The following is a 17901-nucleotide window of genomic DNA, read 5'->3' as shown; positions in this document are numbered from 1 at the left end:
ATTTGAACATGCTGATGTGCAGCAAAGCACGTCTGCGAAAATTTTGAACTTTTTTTTTTTTTTCTTTTTTTTTTTGGCTTTTACATAGGTTTCTTCTCCTCGGCGTGGATGAAAATTTATTGTAATTGAACTTCCTTTTGCATTTCTTTTTATTTGGTTCCGTGTATTTAGGGATTTAGGTTCCAAAAGTGAACAGAAACTTGCACGCTTGATTTCTGCATATTTAATTTACGGCGACCTCCACGCGTTTATTCGGTTTCGTTCGAATATATATTTTGGAGTCTTATTCAGCTACTACAGAGCTGCTGAGAAAAGAACTAAGAGGCCACTAATTTAACACAGTTGAAATACGATTGATCTCAAAATAATTGGCCTATTTTTGTCGTGTTTTTGATTTACAACTTTCATCTTTCTTTCGCTGCGCTGTAATATTTCGTCGCGCGGCGAAGAAATTATTTCATTTCTTGTTTTCAAATTGGTTTTTACCTGTGTCTTTCGCTTTTATTTTCCGTTGTTTTCTCAAATGTTGGCTGTTATATGTAGTTCAAGAATGGAAATTTGTCGTTTTGTCCTCCGAAGTCAATAATTAACTCATTTCATTTCTTGTTTTCTTATTAGTTTTACACATCAGGCTGAGTCTTTTTTGTTGATATTTTTTTAATATTTTGGCCCTTCATTTATTCAACTTTAAATAAGCGATCTTGATCCTGTGTGTGCCAATTTAACATACCAGTTTATGAATAGTGTGCCAAACACCTCATTTATCATGAATTTGTGTAAGAATTACAATGAAGTGTCCTTTTGGTGTAGAAGTGAACACTATCAAAATATGAGTTGGTCATGAAAATCAGCAAACATAAATTGGGCTTCAAGAGTAATATTTATTCCGAAAATCTATGTAGCTCAGTGATAGATTCCATGCAAATATTAGATGTATTCTGGAAATGATTGCAATATTTGTTTAAAAGGAGATTTGTTTCTTGGAGATGTTAATGGAGACTGGGATTGCCTAAGTGAAAGCCTTAAATTCCGTAGGATGTTTGTGGTACCCGCGGGGGTGATTGTTTTCTTTAAGTCTGTTTCACATCAGCCCTATAAAACTGCAGATTTGCACTTGCAAATTCGCATGGCTGGAATGAGTACAGAACATTATGTTCAGAGTATGGTGCATGATACTGGCCAAAATTACACACAGCAAATGTCAAAACCAGGAACGTGGTGTGACAATATAATTATCCTGGCAGTATCCAATACTTTTAACTGTATTGACTCGAACGCACTTAGCTAATCGATAATTATTACTAGTTAAGGAATTAAAGTAGCCACAACGTTCACGCCGACGAAAACATTGACTATAATGAATTACGCACGAATGTCGCGATATCTCAGTAACGTCTTAAGTTTTAGTTTCTTTGTGAAAACTATCACGAAACTAAGTATAGAACACGGCGTTAAATTAGAAAAGAAATTAATTAGCCGTCGTGATTCACGCTCTCAAGACAGCGCAGGATTCGGTTTTTTCACGACATTAGAGAGCTTAAATAAAAAGGACGGCGACCCGAGGACAACGCCTAGTAAAACATGAATTTATATTTTACCTTCGAGTTTCGCAGTTGTTTAGATCTGTTCAGTGCGTCTGTTGGTCTCACAACTTGCTCAAGCTAAATATGTAGCGCCAGGGTTCAATTCGAAATTAAAATACAAAAAGTTATCATCCGTCGTTCGCGTTTTCCTAAATACGTAGAACTTAGTCATTTCACGTTGTTGTTGTTGTGCAGAGGACAGCAAAGAAATGCACAAAGACTTATAACACGCGTGCATAGGCATGGTACCGTTTGTTTAGGCTTCATCCACAATACGCCGGAGAAATTTAAAACGTAGGCTTATTTAGGCCTACCGTCCGCCTAATCCTTCACGAAAACGCTTTACAATTATTATTATTATTATTATTATTACAAAGCGGACGAATTTGAAAACGCTGCCTTTTCGTTTTCGTGTGGACGAAAAACATTTTGACAACGGGCTTTTTTGAAAACGATGACCTTACGATAATCATATGATTTCCCTGCCTGAAATTTTTTTAAAACGCAAATCCAAAATGACCGGTGATTGTTGCATTTTTAAATTTCTCCGCTTAGTGTGAACGGAAAACATTTGATGCGTTTTCAGAGTGAAACCTCCATCCGGTTTAGTGTGGACGGGGCCTTAGCGACCTTGCCGTTGCCGTTGTGGTTTTCCTTGATGCAAAACTATCTGTTTAATTTTTGTATAACTATTGCAGTTTTCTCAATCGCTGCCATCGACGGTTAGTGTAATTTTCACTATTTATATTCTACCGCACACTATGTTTAATTCACACTGAAGATGGCAGAAGCATCTGCCAAAACATGTTTGTTAAATTCAAGAGCGTTGAGTTTTTCTTTAAATTTATATCATCATCATTGCCATTATCCAAACCAAATGTAGGATATGCAGTGCAAATAAAATTCTAAAGAAAATATTCTCACAACTGGCTTTTAAAAGAAATGTATGAAAAGCCGTGGAGAATTTATATCATGAACACTAGACTACGAAGAGCCTAATACAAATAATACAGCCCAATACTTTAACTAGTACATCTGCGGCAGGGAAAGTATTTCTTAAGCCCGACTCGCATGTACATTAATTAGTGATTTGCATATGTCATAGGACCACGTCAAATTTGGAAATCATTGCAGCAGGCCTAGGCCGAGTCCAGTTTGGCAGTCAAGAGAGTTTTTGAGATAAGGCTGAAACGCCTTGTACTTTTTTGCCCTCTCGTAGCAAACTTTCTTACATGGTACAACGGCCTTCAAATCTAGTGGACCCGAGATCGGTTCCTGAACACGCCGACTTCTCAGTTTTCCTTTCTGCTTTTTTTCTTTACAAGGTAGAGTGGCTCAATTTAGAATGTGTAAATCCATCACAGCAATGCAGTCCACTTGGTGTTATAAACGAGGCTTCCATGTTCGTGTACTTCATGTAGTTAACACAAAACGTTAGTAGAGATTCAGATACAAAGGAAGTGAAAATAAGGAGGGATTCAATTGGTTTTCTCAGTTTAAGACTGCTGTTGTAGCAATTATAACCCGAGGTCATTATAAAGTAAAGTAAAAGACTTTACTTAACCTGAAAGGCCAATCAGTGATCACTGGATCACTGGTATTAACTGGCGATCAGCATTTACATATAAAATACAGCTATTCATAAAATTGTACTTTAAAAAAACAACAAGAAGATATATGTAGTAAGCCTTTACATTAAAAATTAAAACCATTGTGGAGATTATATAAAAACAAGCATTTAAAAAGAAGAGCAACAACAACCAACAGACAAGCAAAAAACTGAACCTAATTTACGGTACATACATGATTGATACAGTCTTGATCCATAAGATAATTTGTATAAGCTACATATGTTCGCAATACGGACATATCTTTAGCTGTTGTTGTTGTTGTTGTTGTTGTTCCGGCTTCGGAAACAAACAATCATTCTCAAAATAGCCTTGTACTCTCGTCTGAATTGCTTGTTCGTGGCGCCATATATGAAGGGGTTGATGGTACTACTCAAATAAGCCAAGAAAGCGTATGTAAGGTACGCCTGTCGCGGCAAAGTCTGCTCCCCGCGCGCGGCGTCAATGTTATCCATGACAGAGATAGGAAGCCAACAGCATGTGAAGCCGACCATTACTGCCGCTAAAGTCTTGGTCACTTTTGCTTCTTCCACGTTCGCTCTCAGTTGCTGAAGGTTGTTTTCCTGCGAGAAAACTTGATTCAATCTAGATACTGTGCGGAATACTTTGGCGTAGCAGATTGTGATTATAGTTAACGGTGCTGCGACGTAAACGCACTCAATAAAGACAGTATATGCAATATTGCTTTCAAATGTGTACAAACACATCGCTTTACCGGGCTGGAATTCAAATCTCCCGTTCTTGATGAAAATTGGAGGCAATGATCCAACGAGAGCCGCACACCAAACAACAGCAATGTACAGCAAACTTCTCTGTTTTTTGAACAACAACGCGTAATTTTCTGGTTTCACAACACAGTAATATCGGCTAACTGCAATTAAACCCATGGTACCCATAGAGATCATTCCAAATATCAATGCCCCAAAACCGTGGAAACGACAAAAACTCTCACCAAACATCCAGCGGCCGTGAAACAAAGTTGCAACTGAAAAAGGCATACAGAAGGTGGACATGAGAATATCGCTTACACCAAGTGCTATCACAAACATGTTGGGAAGCGTACGAAGTCTCTGGTTTCTGTACACGGCGTAACAAGTTAGAAGATTGCCAAGGAAGGCCACAGTATTAATTACAGCAAACAAAACTGTTTCAGTGCTCTCTAGAGCCTTAGTTCGCGTGGCAAGCTGGACAGAAAGCGATTCCTCCATGTTTAACGTTGACGGTAGACGAAGATATTCACGTTAATGCTGTTTAGGGCAATAAACGTTAGAAGCTATTTAGTTGTTGTAACACAGGAGGTCGTTGTCACTCAACTGAAAGAGCAGCTGTAACCTCCTGTCGTTTTTACGCCATCACATACATGATAAGAACCACGATATAGGCTCACTTCACTTGAAGGCAGCACCTGCCTTGTCTTATTTTAAGCTTCTATTCGTCACTGGCCATAATTATATTTAAAAAAAGTCATTAGCTGAGAAGTTAAATTTGACATGTCATTTAGCTCCTTGCATTAATTATTAATAGGGAATTAAAGTCATTGGCGAGTTTAAGAAAACCACTACGGCAACTTAACGCCAACGGCAACGTCGCTAAACAAAAGGTTTAATGAGCAGAACAATGGCTATGCACGTGCGCTATAATTCTTGGTACATTTCTTGGCCGTCCTCTGCCAAAAAACAACGTGAAATGACCAAAGTTCTGCGTTGTCTGGAGAACGTGAACCACGACGGCTGATTTTTTAAATTTTTATTTCGAATTACTCGATGTGTCCTATATTCAGTTTCGTGATCGCTTTGACAGTGGTAAACAAATTAAATGACTCTAGAGTACCACGAGATTCGTTGGTAAAATATAAACTCATTTTTTAATCGACGTTGTCCTCGACGTTTCTTAAGCTCCCTGTTAGAGTAGCTACGACGACGACGATGAGGAAAACATTGATTAAAAAATGAATTACCCACGACTGAATGTCACGACATCTCTAAAGTCTTTAGTTTGTTTCCCTTTATCAAAACTATCACCCAACTGAATATAGAACACGGCGTTAAATTAGAAAAAAAAATTTAAAATTAGCAGTTGTGGTTCATGTTCTCCAGATAGCGCTGAATTTGGTTATTTCACAACGTTAGAGAATTTAAGAGCCACTTTCTATAAAAATATATACCGATTTTGCTCCTTTTTTGCCCATAGGTTGGACCGCTTTTTTTGTAGAATTCTGCGCAAAACGATTTCGCCCCGATTGGGCTCAAAATCTACTTCCAGTACCTATGCTGGATTTTCTGAATATTTCACCGCATCGGACACCACACAACAACTACTTAAGTGTCTTTGAATGATTTATATTTTTAGCTCAGGTCTTCATGGTACGACTGAATGAAAAACAAATAAATCCAACTTTGTTTTTAATTTTGCAATAACACAAGGGAAACAATACTTACAATACAATTACGAACAATACATTCTTTAGACTACTTACAGCACTATACTCTACTTACATTATATTACTCTAATTATTTACACTATTTAAATTACAACATCTACAGGACTCTCAGTACACTACAAACAAATACAGTAACGACAAGGGGCAAAAAAAAAGGAGAAAAATAGATCATTATTATTACAGCTTGAAGTTGTACTATAAAAACAAAAACTGACCAAAGGCATGTGGTACATTATAGTTAAAATGAGCTATGCACCTGACAGAAGATTAGAAATAGACAAATGGATAAGAGATAAGTGCAGATAGGTATAGAAAATATAACCTAAAATATTAATTAAATCCTCAAATATCGTGCAAGAGGTATCCATTTCTTTGTGTCTCCACATTTATTTCTATTTCATATTGTGATTTTTGTGTGCATATGAAATGCGTAAGATTTGGATGATCTTCTCTTGCTTTAGCGAACCATATGTGATATCGTGCTAAGAGAAAGCCGCAATTGATAAGAAGCACAAATTGAGAGATATCTGACTTCAGACCCAAAGCAGTAATATTTGTCAAAGTATAATCTCTAGGAAGTAAATTTAAGTTTTTCAGCCATTCAGTAACTTTATTCCGAAAGTGAGATGTTAGTGGCATGAAAAAAAAAAAGATAAATTATTGACTCAGAGGAGGTGAGACAAAAAAACTGTAATTTTCGTCACCCCCTTGACCTATTCTAAATAAGAAGCTATTGGTTGGTATGCGTCTATGTAATAATTTGAACTGAAACCCTATCAGCTTAGTGCTCTTGGTGCATTTTTCAAGCCAAAAGATAGGCAGCAGTCCAAGTTATGTTGTCATATCTTGGTAGGCTACAATCCTCTAGCCATTTTTTTTTTTTGACTTAATGTTTGTGTAATTTCTTATAAATATCTATTTTTTTTTTTTTTTTCATTTACCTTGCAATACCAAAGTCATCCCTGAACCGATAAAGTTAACAAATTGACGTCAGTTTTTCATGCGTCTGTCCTGTTATTGATAATAAATTTCGTCATAACATTGTCAAAGTAGTTGTGGATCCGCAGACTACTTTGACAATGTTATGACGAAAATTATTGTCAATAACAGGACAGACGCATTAAAAACTGACGTCAATTTGTTTTTTACGGTAACAAATTGTCAAATTGTCGCTCTCGCTCGTTGACGCATCGCATAAATTATAAATGTCCGCTTATTGACAAAAATTAGCCAATGAGCGCGCGAAAATTTCTACAGTTATCGTAAAAAACATAACTGCAGACTGCTCGGGGAAATGATTCTACATGTTACGCATAACTCGTTCATTTGTAGAAGATGGGCCATTTAATGCTCTCGGTGATTCTCAAGATTCTCAGCTGTTGTGTGGGCAGCGATGACCTGCGATGCGATCAACTGAACATTGAGAAAATTCAGCATAACCTGAAGTAGATTTTGAACCTAATCGGGGCGAAATCGTTTTTTTTTGTTTGTTTGTTTTTCGCGAAATTCTGCCAAAGCAAACTATTCTTAGAGGAAACCAATAACAGTCCGTTTTTCGATTTTTCGACTTGTACAACCGAAAGTCTATTTTGGTCGATTTTTAAAGAGAGTCACTCTTAATAATGTCATTCAAATAAATTTTAAAATATGGACAAAGCATGTCAGTTTTAAATACATGTTTCGACAGTGACGTCTGTGATTGTCAGTTACAACTGGAGTGAACTTGAATATACAAATTAATATACAAACTTTGCGCAATAGGTGTTACCTAGAGTAACTGATAAAGTTTAAGTATGAGAGACCAGGCAATAGGTCATGCTAGCGACTAAGTTTTACTCAACAGAAGAACAAATCTCCAAAACATACCTGTTACCAATGCAAGTTGCATCTGAGCCTTACGTAGATTCCTTTTAGTATAAGGTGTTAAAATGCGTTTCATTTACGAATGGTCTTCTTTTTAAAATAGGAGATATCGCCAATCCCAATTTTGCATTTTGTAACGAGCCTTTGGAGGCTATTCAACAGTTTTTGTTTCATTGCGCTATTTCTTAATCCTTTCGGAATGATGTAGTTTATAACATTTTGAGTACATTAAGTAGTCGTAGATACCTATTATTGAGTGATGTCATTATTATTATTATTATTTTTTTTTTTTTTGAGGGAGGAGATAGATCTAGCAAATTATGTCTCAAATTTAGGAAAGTCGTTTATGGAATTGTAAACGAAATGACAATAAGCCATCAGCTACGAAAAAAACAAATATATCATAGAAAAGCTTCTTGCAAAAAACAAACAAACAAACAAACAAAAAACAGAATAAGACCCCGTCCACACGTATCCGGATATTTTTGAATCCGCAACTTTTTTTTTTCCGGATTCAAAAATTTCCCCGTTCACACGTAGCGTATTCAGTAATCGAATTTCCCTGTCCACACGCAGGCGAAGGTACCCGGATTCACTCTAGAGAAACTTGGCCTATACGTTGTGCCACCATATTGGTTTATTGTTCAATAAGAGACTGGACACGATTTTGCTACGTTCTCGGATTCGAAGACATCCGGATCCACCGTCCACACATTATCAGATTCGTTGCAGATTTATTTTTTCCTCTCTAGATCTGGAGAGCGGATTAAAAAATATCCGGATTCGCTGCCGAATATTCGCCGGCTGCGTGTGGAAAGAAAAAGTTGCGGATTCAAAAATATTCGGGTACATGTGGACGGGGCCTAAGAATCAATCTTTCACAAACACATGGCATGCTTATGAAAGATATATTTTGTATCTTTACTGTTGTATTATAATACCGTTTCGCTACTGTTGTCGTTGCCACTTTTCCAGCAGACTTATATATGGTCTATCAGTCTTAAACATTTATATCCAATACAATTTATGTTTTCGTAAAAAAAAAAGTCAACGGTATAAACTTGTTAAATATAGTAATGTAGTCAGGCCTTTTTGAAAAGAAATCAAAATGATTTTTAGACTTTGTTATTATCTATTTTATTATTTGTATGTGCTGTATTTGTTAGAAAGCAGTGAATGATTACATTAAAAACAAAGCTATAGGTATATAACTAGTTAAATATTGTAGTGAAGTCAGTCTTTGTTACAACATCGAAATAACGCTTAATCTTTGTTATTGATTCTACCATTAATTGTATTTGTATTTGTTATGGAAAGCAATCAGTGATTACATTTAAAAAGTCTCTTTCTTTCTTGCACTAGGCAAAGTACGAGCTCACTTTACTTTTTAAGCATAAGTACCAAATTTTAAGTAGAGGGATCACACGAATAAGGGATCTGATCGCCTCGCGAAAAAGTCTTGTTAAAAAAGGTTTTCCCAATAATACACTTCTGCAGCTCTTCACTGTACGTCACAATTAGATCTTGTCCCTGTGAAAACAAAAGAAGTAAGGATGTTTCAATTTTGATTTAAGTCACACAGGTAAACAACTTACCAAATTCATGAAGTGTTTTCTTCGATATTAGAAACATCACACCTTTATTTTCCAAACGCAAATGTCACGTCATCTCCAATCAGCATAAACGGTGCCCAGCTGGAAACCTTGGTAAAGCCGTGATCTCGCAACCACTTCATGGCCGCGTGAAGAGATACACTGGCACTTTCTCCACGAACAAGGAGCCCCTAAAAACGAATCATCAACTTCTTTGCTGCATTGACGTCTAGGGCCCACAGTGACACCAACACTGAGCGTGCACAGGATCCTAGGAACGCGCGAGCGATTCCAACAACTCCTTCAGCTCTGATTTGACCACGGCCACTGTGACAACAACTTAGTACCACCAGTTTAGCTCGCACTTGAAGTCTTGAAATGTCGGACATTTTCAAAAGGTAGTCGTCTTCCTCTAGAATCCCGGTTGTGAAGCGTGAAGGGGCCAAAGCAATTTCTCCTCTTTCAGCATTGCCATGTGCAGCAATATGTATGAGGCTCGCTGACTTCATCCTCTCCAGTACCGCTGGCTTCGTTGCGTCCTGTCCTAACAAAGGCTGAACGCCCAGCCGTCGTGCTATCATCTCTGCTTCTTTTCTTGCACCAGGCAATGGGACGAAGTTTCTATTGAAACTTCCCCTGTAAATCACCTTGGTACCAACATCAGGATCTCCCACTACCAGAGCACCAGTCTGACTGTGATAGTCTGCAGGACTGTCCTGAATGAGCTTGAGAGTCGACAAAGAAGGAACCACGCGAATTCTGAAATTCTCTGATAAATATTTCCCTCTTTCACTGAGTAAAGCTGGAAATGGAACACGGTACAGGCTGTGATCAGGAACAATGATGATTTCAGGCTCGTTAAGTAACTCCGATACCTGATGGACGAGCAGTTCGTAGAACAAAGTTAGACTCGGTTCGGGATAATCCGTATTACCAGGCATACTTTGTCGAAAGTTTGCGGGGCTCTCTTCCTGAAAGAATTCAGGATTTTTTTCAATGTTATTGTCGCTAATAGATCGATCTTCGCAAACCTCCTCTGGTAAAATACCAAACCTTCGGAAGCTTTCAGCCATGATAGCAAAAAATTCATCCAAATTTCTAGCAACCTTTGTTAACCTGATGTGGAGAACCTTTTTATCAACTTCAATTTTTCGAAACTGAATAACTCCGCTTGTCTTGAGAATCCACAGAAACACTCTTTGATCAGAATAAGAAATGAATAGACAAGTACGTTTACTTTCTTTCTTCATGACATTTTCAACACCAGTCGATGATTTCGGGTCAGCTGATATGCATTGTTCAGCAGAGTACTAAGTTGCCATCAAGTCTGCTAGGGCTCTAGCACGTCCAAGCTCTGCAACATTAAGAGCATCCTCAGGATCTCCAGCATCACAAAACAATACACTGAGCTGCTGGTAGGGAAAAACATGCTCGTCTGCAAATGATATCTTCATTTGATCGCTGCCTTGAAGATAACCTCGCATTTTTTCGGACTTTTCAATACTTCGAAACAAAAGGGAAAAAGCTCCTTCAAAGTTCCTCTGTGATAACTTCGTCGATTTAAGATTACAGTGACGCCTACAGTAGCACGAAAACTCAGTTTCAGCGTTCCCAATATCTTTAGTTGTTGAAAGTGCCGTCTCAAGATATTCTTCGGCCACGTCATGATCGCCAAGAGATTGACACACTCGCCCAAGATCTCGGTAATTTAATGCCTCTACTCTTCTATGACCAGTTTCAACTGCAATCGTCAGTGCTTTCTCAAAGCAGGCTTTAGCTTTCGCTTTTTTATCGCCGAGAGATTGAAAACATCACCTTCCTTTTGGTAACAATTTGCTTCTGCTTCTTTATCTCCACTTTTCATGCCGATCGCAAGTGCTTTATCGCAATATAATTTACTCTTTCTATATTCTCCAAGCTCAACAAAGACAGTTGCTAGGTTTAGGTATGTTCTTAATTCTCCTTCTCTTTCACCAATTTCCATTTCGATCACAAGTCCTTTCTCGTGATATTCTTCAGCCTTGCGATATTCACCAAGACAATGAAACAGAGTTCCTAGGTTTCCATAACATGTTGCTTTTACAGCTTTGTCTCCAATTTCCATGTCGATGGAAATTGCTCTCTCGTAATATTCTATAGCCTTGACATGTTCACTAAGAGATTGAAACACCGTTCCTAGGTTTCCATAACATACTGCTTATTTTGCTCTGTCACGAATTTGCATGCTGATCGCAAGTGCTTACTCGTAACATTCTCTAGCCTTGGCATATTCACCGAGAAATTTAAACACAGTTCCTAGTTTTCCACACCTTGCTCCTTCTACTGATTTGTAACCAATCTCCATGCTGATCGCAAGTGCCTTCTCGTAATATTCTCTAGCCTTGACATATTCACCGACGGAATGCAACACAGTTCCTAGCTCTCCATGAGCACATGCTTCTATTCTTTTATCAGTTGTTTGCTTGACAGGGATTGGTCTTTCAAGAAGTTGTTTTGCCTCAGCATACATATTTTGGCGCCGATACATCTGTGCCAGTAGTATGCTGAGCCAACCTTCTTCGACTGTATCATCACCCTCGCGGAGAATGGCGACGAGTTTCTTGCCGCACGCTAACGCATTTGTATGATCGCTAACACTGCGGTACGCGTGAAACATGGTGTAAGAGATCTCTTTGTGAATTAGTTGGCAGAATTGCTTTTGTATACTCAGTGCTTTGTTACTGAGCAAAACCAAGCTTTCCTTGCATAATTCGATGGCTTTCAAAGCATGACCAATGTTGAGAAGAATGGTAACAACAGCTAAGTCTATACTGATGGCTTGTGTCATTTCTTCTTCGCAATTCATGACGCTCTCATCCTTAAGCCTTAAGTAGTAACTGAAAAAAATAAACCGACAAAGGCTAAGGGTAGAATATCGCCGTATTACGTAATGCGCTTTGTGTCATTTCGAAGAAAAGCGTAGGGACTTGAAAAAGTCAAGATTGAGTGAATTAGCATTCTAAGTCTGTGCATAAATTCATTTTGGATGCATTTACAAGTTCGTGTTCTCTATTTTATACTTGACATTTCCTGTTCGCTCTGAAACCACAAAAAGATGGAATGCACGAATCAACTTTGGCCATAGGAAACTTTTCATGAGTAAATTCAACCTTGTCAAAAGCTGGAGTGATTATTCAGGTCCACAAGTGAATAAAAGCTAGTCATGAAGAGAGAAATGGTAAAAATGGCGTTTTATTTTGCCGTTTTCTTTCCCTGAAACACTGAAATTAATCCAGCACAAAATAGAGAAAAAATTCTCCTAATCGCCGCATATACTCATGTTCTCTCTTTAGCTTATAATCAGCTACACATTTAGTGCAGAAGTCTATCATTTGCCGTGAACGTTTTACTTAATTACCCCTGTAATAACATGAGGTTTTTTTTCTGATCTTCACGGTAGCATTTCGCTTGTTTCAGGCTTACTAAGGTAACTTACAAGCGCTGCTCTGAAGTATTTAAATCTTTGCCAAAAATATTTCCCCTTTCTAGTTAAAGGCGTAAATATTTAATACAAAATTAGGGCACGCAATTCAAGACAAGTTGTACTCACCCCGCCAATGTTGAAATAAAAGTCTGAAGACCAGCTTGTATTCCTTACATGAAACGAGCTTTACTGTCAGGTTTATTGTACAATGTTGGCTTTGGAAAGTAAAACACCGGATATGCGTAAGTACGTCATACAATCAGACGTTGCAAGAGGAAATTGGAAAATGAAATTTTCAAGTCCGTCATTTCAGATTTAAATTTTACATTTTTCAAAACAACCAAAGTTTTGAAATGTTTTGTTTTACCTATCTAAAAGCAATGACGAAGACTACCCCGACGACAACACCTAATAAAACAAGAATTTATATTTTTTGGTTTTGATTAACCACACGATGTTTTTGAAGTTTATTATTTAATGAAAACAATACATGTCACGGATGAGATATCATCCATCGTCAGTATTACAGTATGTTAGCTAATCTTTTCATGGGTCACCATGAGAAACGCTGGTTAGAGAATTACAATTCGGGTATCGAGTTTTACCATAGATATGTCGACGATACTTTTGCTTTGTTTAATACCGAACAGGATGCTTTATCTTTCTGTAGTTATATCGACACCCAGCACCCTAACATTAAGTTTACCATGGAGAGGGAAGAAAACCAGAAGTCCGCCTTCTTAGATGTTCTTTTAGATAACAATAGCAATTAGGGCATTATCACCTCAGTGTTTCATAAGAAGACCTACACTAACTTTTATAGTTTTGTACCTTTCAGCTACAAATCAGGATTAGTGCGCACTCTGGTAGACCGAAAGTTTAAAATCAACGATACTTGGGCTGGCTTTCATCTTGACATAAATAACCTTACCAAAACACTAAGGAAGAATTTGTTCCCTTCTAACATCTGAAAGAATGTTGATAGAAAATTTCTTAACAATCATTTCATCTCCCATTCCTCTGGGGGTGCTACTCGTAAGGGCAATTGTTTGTATTTTAAATTACCGTACATCGGTCCTTTTTCTATCATAACGCAACGCAGAATTATGAAATTAGTTAGCACTTTTTGCACTGACCTAGACACTAAGTTGGTGTTCATCCTGTTTAAAATCAGGAGTTGGTTTGGGGTCAAGGATCCTATCCCTAAGGATTTACGATCGCGAGTCGTTTATTAGTTTTCATGTGCAGGCTGTAGTGGTTGTTATGTTGGTGAAACCAACAGACACTTTGCCACTCGCATCCGCGAACATCTCTCCTCTGACAAACATTCCCACATCCTTAAACACCTGAGAAATTCTGAAAATTGTCGCTCCCTTTGTTCAGAAGGTTGTTTTAAAATTCTCGACTTTACTTCCACAAGCTTACAATTGAAAATCAAGGAAGCCATGCACATCCTTTGGGAGCAGCCGTCGTCAAATTCCCAGGTCAAATACCTTAATTTATCCCTTTCATACTAATAAGTCCCCTTTCTTAGCTTAAATAGTTTTACTTTTTTTTGGTTCGCGCCTTCATCCTTAATTATTCTTGTTAATATCTCTCTTTGTTACAATATTGATTGGATATTCTTTTTACATTTTTTCACTGTACAACTGACAATGGATGATGTCTCATCCGAAACATGTATTGTTTTCATTAAATAATAAACTTCAAAAATATCGTGTGGTTCATCAAAACCGTATCTCACTTCGTGCTGCTACGAAGCCTTGGTAACAATTTATATTTTACTTTAGAATTTCGCAGTTGTCTACATCTGTTCAGCGCGTCTATTGGTCTATTGGAACTTGCTCAAGCTAAATATGTAACACCGGCGTTTAATTTCAAATCAAAATGCGAAAAATTAACCGCCGTCATTCGCGTTTTCCAACACACGGAGAACCTAGTCATTTCTAAAAAATTACTGGATGGTGTTGCTGTTTCGTTGCCGTCGTTGTTTAAGCAATTACGACGGCGACCCCAAGGACAACGCCAAGTAAAAAATGAATTTATATTTCATTTTGGAATTTCGCAATTGTCTCGATCTGTTCAGTGCGCCTATTGCTCCCAGAACTTGTTCAAGCTAAAAATATAACATCAGCATTGACTTCAAAATGAAAATACGAAAAATTAGCCGTCGTCGTTAGCGATCTCAAAAATACGTAGAACTTAGTCATTTCAAGTTGTTGTTTTGCAGAGGACGGCAAAGAAATGTAAAAAGATTTATAACGCACGTGCACAGCCATTGTTCTACTCATTAAACCTTTTGTTTGGTGACGTTCACGTTGCCTTTGTCGTGGATTGCTTAAGGTGGCTCGATTAGATTTTTCAATAGTGACACCTGCCAATTCATCGACTACTTTTTTTTTTTTTTTTTTTAATATTCGTTTCGGTGTAAAAACATAGACAAGTTTTGACAAAAAAAGCAAAATAGCCACCTTGTTCAAGTTCATATTTTTCGAAGTCAAATGGTGCGATTTTGTTCCACTTTTCAGGAAATGTTGTTCATGTGTATATAAAAATAACATGCGCTCCGATTGCGCTTCCCGTTAACCCGGCGAACATATACTAGAGCGACTCGATTAGATTTGTTTCATGTTAACAATCGAAAACTTCAGCCGAAGATTTCTAGAAATCACGCTCATAGAATTTGTTTAAACTCGCTACACATTAGGCACACTATCTAAACTACAAGTACAGTAGACAGTTAAGAAAGAAAACCTCTAGATTTCAAGAAAATCGACCTTGAGTAAAAACAGCATTGACGTCATTGCGCTGCTATGGTAACTCCGATTTCGATAAAATACACCGCACCCGAGACTATGATCTATCCCCAGCAAGAGTGTGGATATCAATCTCCTGTATTGTGTTCTTGTGCGCTGTGACTTATATTTAAAGTTGGAAGCTGTCACTATTGAAAAATCCAATCGAGTCACCATAAGGTCCCTAAAACTGTCTGTCTGTTTAGTCTGTTTTAATTGTATCATTATATAGTATATATCTAGCATTAGGACCTCTATGTAAACCACTTTTAGTGATGGAGCTTCCTAATGAAAGATTGTTACTACTATTTTCCTGTGTATCTATTACAGTTGACGTGATTGCTGCCATTGTTATTATCTATTTATGTTTTACCGCACACAGCGTTCAATTCATACTGAAAATGGCACAAGCATCTACCGGAACATGATTATTACTAAGAGTGTTGTATTTTTCTTTAAATGTATATTACATCGCTGCTATTATCCAGGCCAAATGCTACACCAGAGGTAAGACATGTAGTGTAAATAAAATTAACAAGAAAACTTCTCACAACTGGCTTTTAATACTGCTTTTATTACTACTGAGAGATTGAAACTTTAATATAGCTACGCAGGAAAAGGTATCTCTATCACTTGTTTATTTTTTAAGCCCGACTCGAATGTACACTAATTAGTGGTTTGCATATGTCATAGGACCACATTAAATTTGGAAATAACGGGCTGTAGCAGTTGGCAATCAGGATATTTTGTGAGATAAGGCTGACACGCTTTGTATTTTCTTGCCCTATCGGAGTGAACCTGAGATCGGTTCCGGAACCTGACGACTCCTTTTTCTTTTCTACTTTTTTTGTTTACAAGGTAGAGTGGCTCAATTTAGAATGAGTAAATCCATCATAGCGATGCAGTCCATTTGGTGTTATCAACGAGGCTTCCATGTTCTTGTACCTCATGTAGTGGGCACAAAATGTCAGTCCAGAGACCCTAAGGAAGTGAAAATAAGGAGGAATTCAATTGCTTTTCTCAGTTTAAGACTGCTGTTGTAGCAATTATAACCCGAGGTCAATGTAAGATAACTTGTATAACTGGAATAACCCGGAAACCACGTATGTCCGCAATACGGACATATCTTTAGCTGTTGTTGTTGCTGCTGTTGTTGTTGTTCTGGCTTCGGAAGCAAACAGTCATTCTCAAAATAGACTTGTACTCTCGTTTGAACTGCCTATTCGTGGTGCCATATATAAAGGGGTTGACTGTACTACTCAAATAAGCCAAGAACGCGTATGTAAGGTACGCCTGTCGCGGCAAAGTGTGTTCCCCGCGCGCGGCGTCAATGTTATCCATGATGGAGATAGGAAGCCAACAACATGTGAAGCCGACCATTACTGCCGCTAAAGTTTTGGTCACTTTTGCTTCTTCCACGTTCGCTCTCAGTTGCTGAAGGGTATTTTCCTGAAAGAAAACTTGATTTGATCTAGACACTGTGCGGAATACTTTGGCGTAGCAGATTGTGATTATAGTTAACGGTGCTGCGACGTAAACGCACTCAATAAAGACAGTATAGGCAATATTGCTTTCAAATGTGTACAAACACATCGCTTTACCCGGCTGGAATTCAAATCTCCCGTTCTTGATGAAAATTGGAGGCAATGATCCAAAGAGAGCCGCGCACCAAACAACAGCAATGTACAGCAAAGCTCTTTGTTTCTTGAACAACACAATGTACTTTTCTGGTTTTACAACACAGTAATATCGACTAACTGCAATTAATCCCATGGTGCCCATGGAGACCAGTCCAAATGTCAATGCTCCAAATCCTTGGAAACGACAAAAACTCTCACCAAACATCCAGCGGCCGTGAAACAGAGTTACAACTGTAAAAGGCATACAGAAGGTGGACATGAGAATATCGCTTACACCAAGTGCTATCACGAACATATTGGGAAGCGTACGAAGTCTCTGGTTTCTGTACACGGCGTAACAAGTTAGGAAATTGCCGAAGAAGGCCACAATATTGATAACAGCAAGCAAAACTGCTTCAGTCCATTCTACAGCCTTTGTTCTCGTGGCAAGTTCGACAGAAAGCGATTCCGTCATGACTTTTAACGTTCACGAACCTGAGCTGTGAAAACTTAAACCTATTATTTTTCAGCGAAGGTATTCGCTTTTGAGCGTTGTAGAGCAAAACTCGTTTGTAGCTCTTAGGCTGATTTAACTGCGGAAGTCTGTGTCATTCTGCCGGAACAACAGTCGATAGCTGTTGTCATTTGTATGCAATCACACGATAGAATGCCGATCACATTGCTTGTCAGACACCTGCCTTGTCGACGTGTTTTTAAGTTTCTATTTGTCAGCCGCAATAATTCATTAAAAGCCATGTCCACAACTTGCTTAGCACACTTTAACTTAGCTGGGAAATTTTGACATGTTATATATCTCCTCGCATTAGTAGTATACTGAAATAGCACGGTATCTACGACTTCTACGGCGTATGATATTTTCAAAATTCACTGCATTAGACTAAACGAATAAAACATTTG

The 17901-nt window shown here is 38.0% G+C and overlaps 2 protein-coding genes and 2 pseudogenes across 2 annotated transcripts; 1 reads left to right on the top strand and 3 right to left on the bottom strand.

Moving 5' to 3' along the window:
- Positions 1–3456: 3456 nt before the first annotated feature.
- LOC149104437 (melatonin receptor type 1B-like) lies at positions 3457–4437 on the bottom strand. The gene has a single exon (XM_089270913.1). It carries the CDS (start codon positions 4417–4419, stop codon positions 3457–3459), a length of 963 nt encoding a protein of 320 aa, XP_089127039.1. The 5' UTR covers positions 4420–4437.
- A 4225-nt stretch (positions 4438–8662) lies between these two features.
- On the bottom strand, positions 8663–11951 carry LOC149104436 (tetratricopeptide repeat protein 28-like; annotated as a pseudogene).
- A 1148-nt stretch (positions 11952–13099) lies between these two features.
- Positions 13100–14086, top strand: LOC149104435 (uncharacterized; annotated as a pseudogene).
- A 1836-nt stretch (positions 14087–15922) lies between these two features.
- Positions 15923–17539, bottom strand: LOC110063786 (melatonin receptor type 1B-like). Its single transcript, XM_020770784.2, has one exon. It carries the CDS (start codon positions 17456–17458, stop codon positions 16493–16495), a length of 966 nt encoding a protein of 321 aa, XP_020626443.1. The 5' UTR covers positions 17459–17539; the 3' UTR covers positions 15923–16492.
- Positions 17540–17901: the final 362 nt, after the last annotated feature.

Source organism: Orbicella faveolata, unplaced genomic scaffold (genome assembly GCF_042242905.1).
Source record: "Orbicella faveolata isolate gen_17 unplaced genomic scaffold, um_ofav_v1 contig_34, whole genome shotgun sequence".
Lineage (NCBI taxonomy): Eukaryota > Metazoa > Cnidaria > Anthozoa > Scleractinia > Merulinidae > Orbicella > Orbicella faveolata.
This window is presented reverse-complemented; position numbering and strand designations above follow the sequence as displayed.

Coding starts and splice junctions, on each gene's coding strand:
- LOC149104437 (XM_089270913.1), bottom strand. CDS start 4,419: ATGGAGGAATCGCTTTCTGTCCAGCTTGCCACGCGAACTAAGGCTCTA.
- LOC110063786 (XM_020770784.2), bottom strand. CDS start 17,458: ATGACGGAATCGCTTTCTGTCGAACTTGCCACGAGAACAAAGGCTGTA.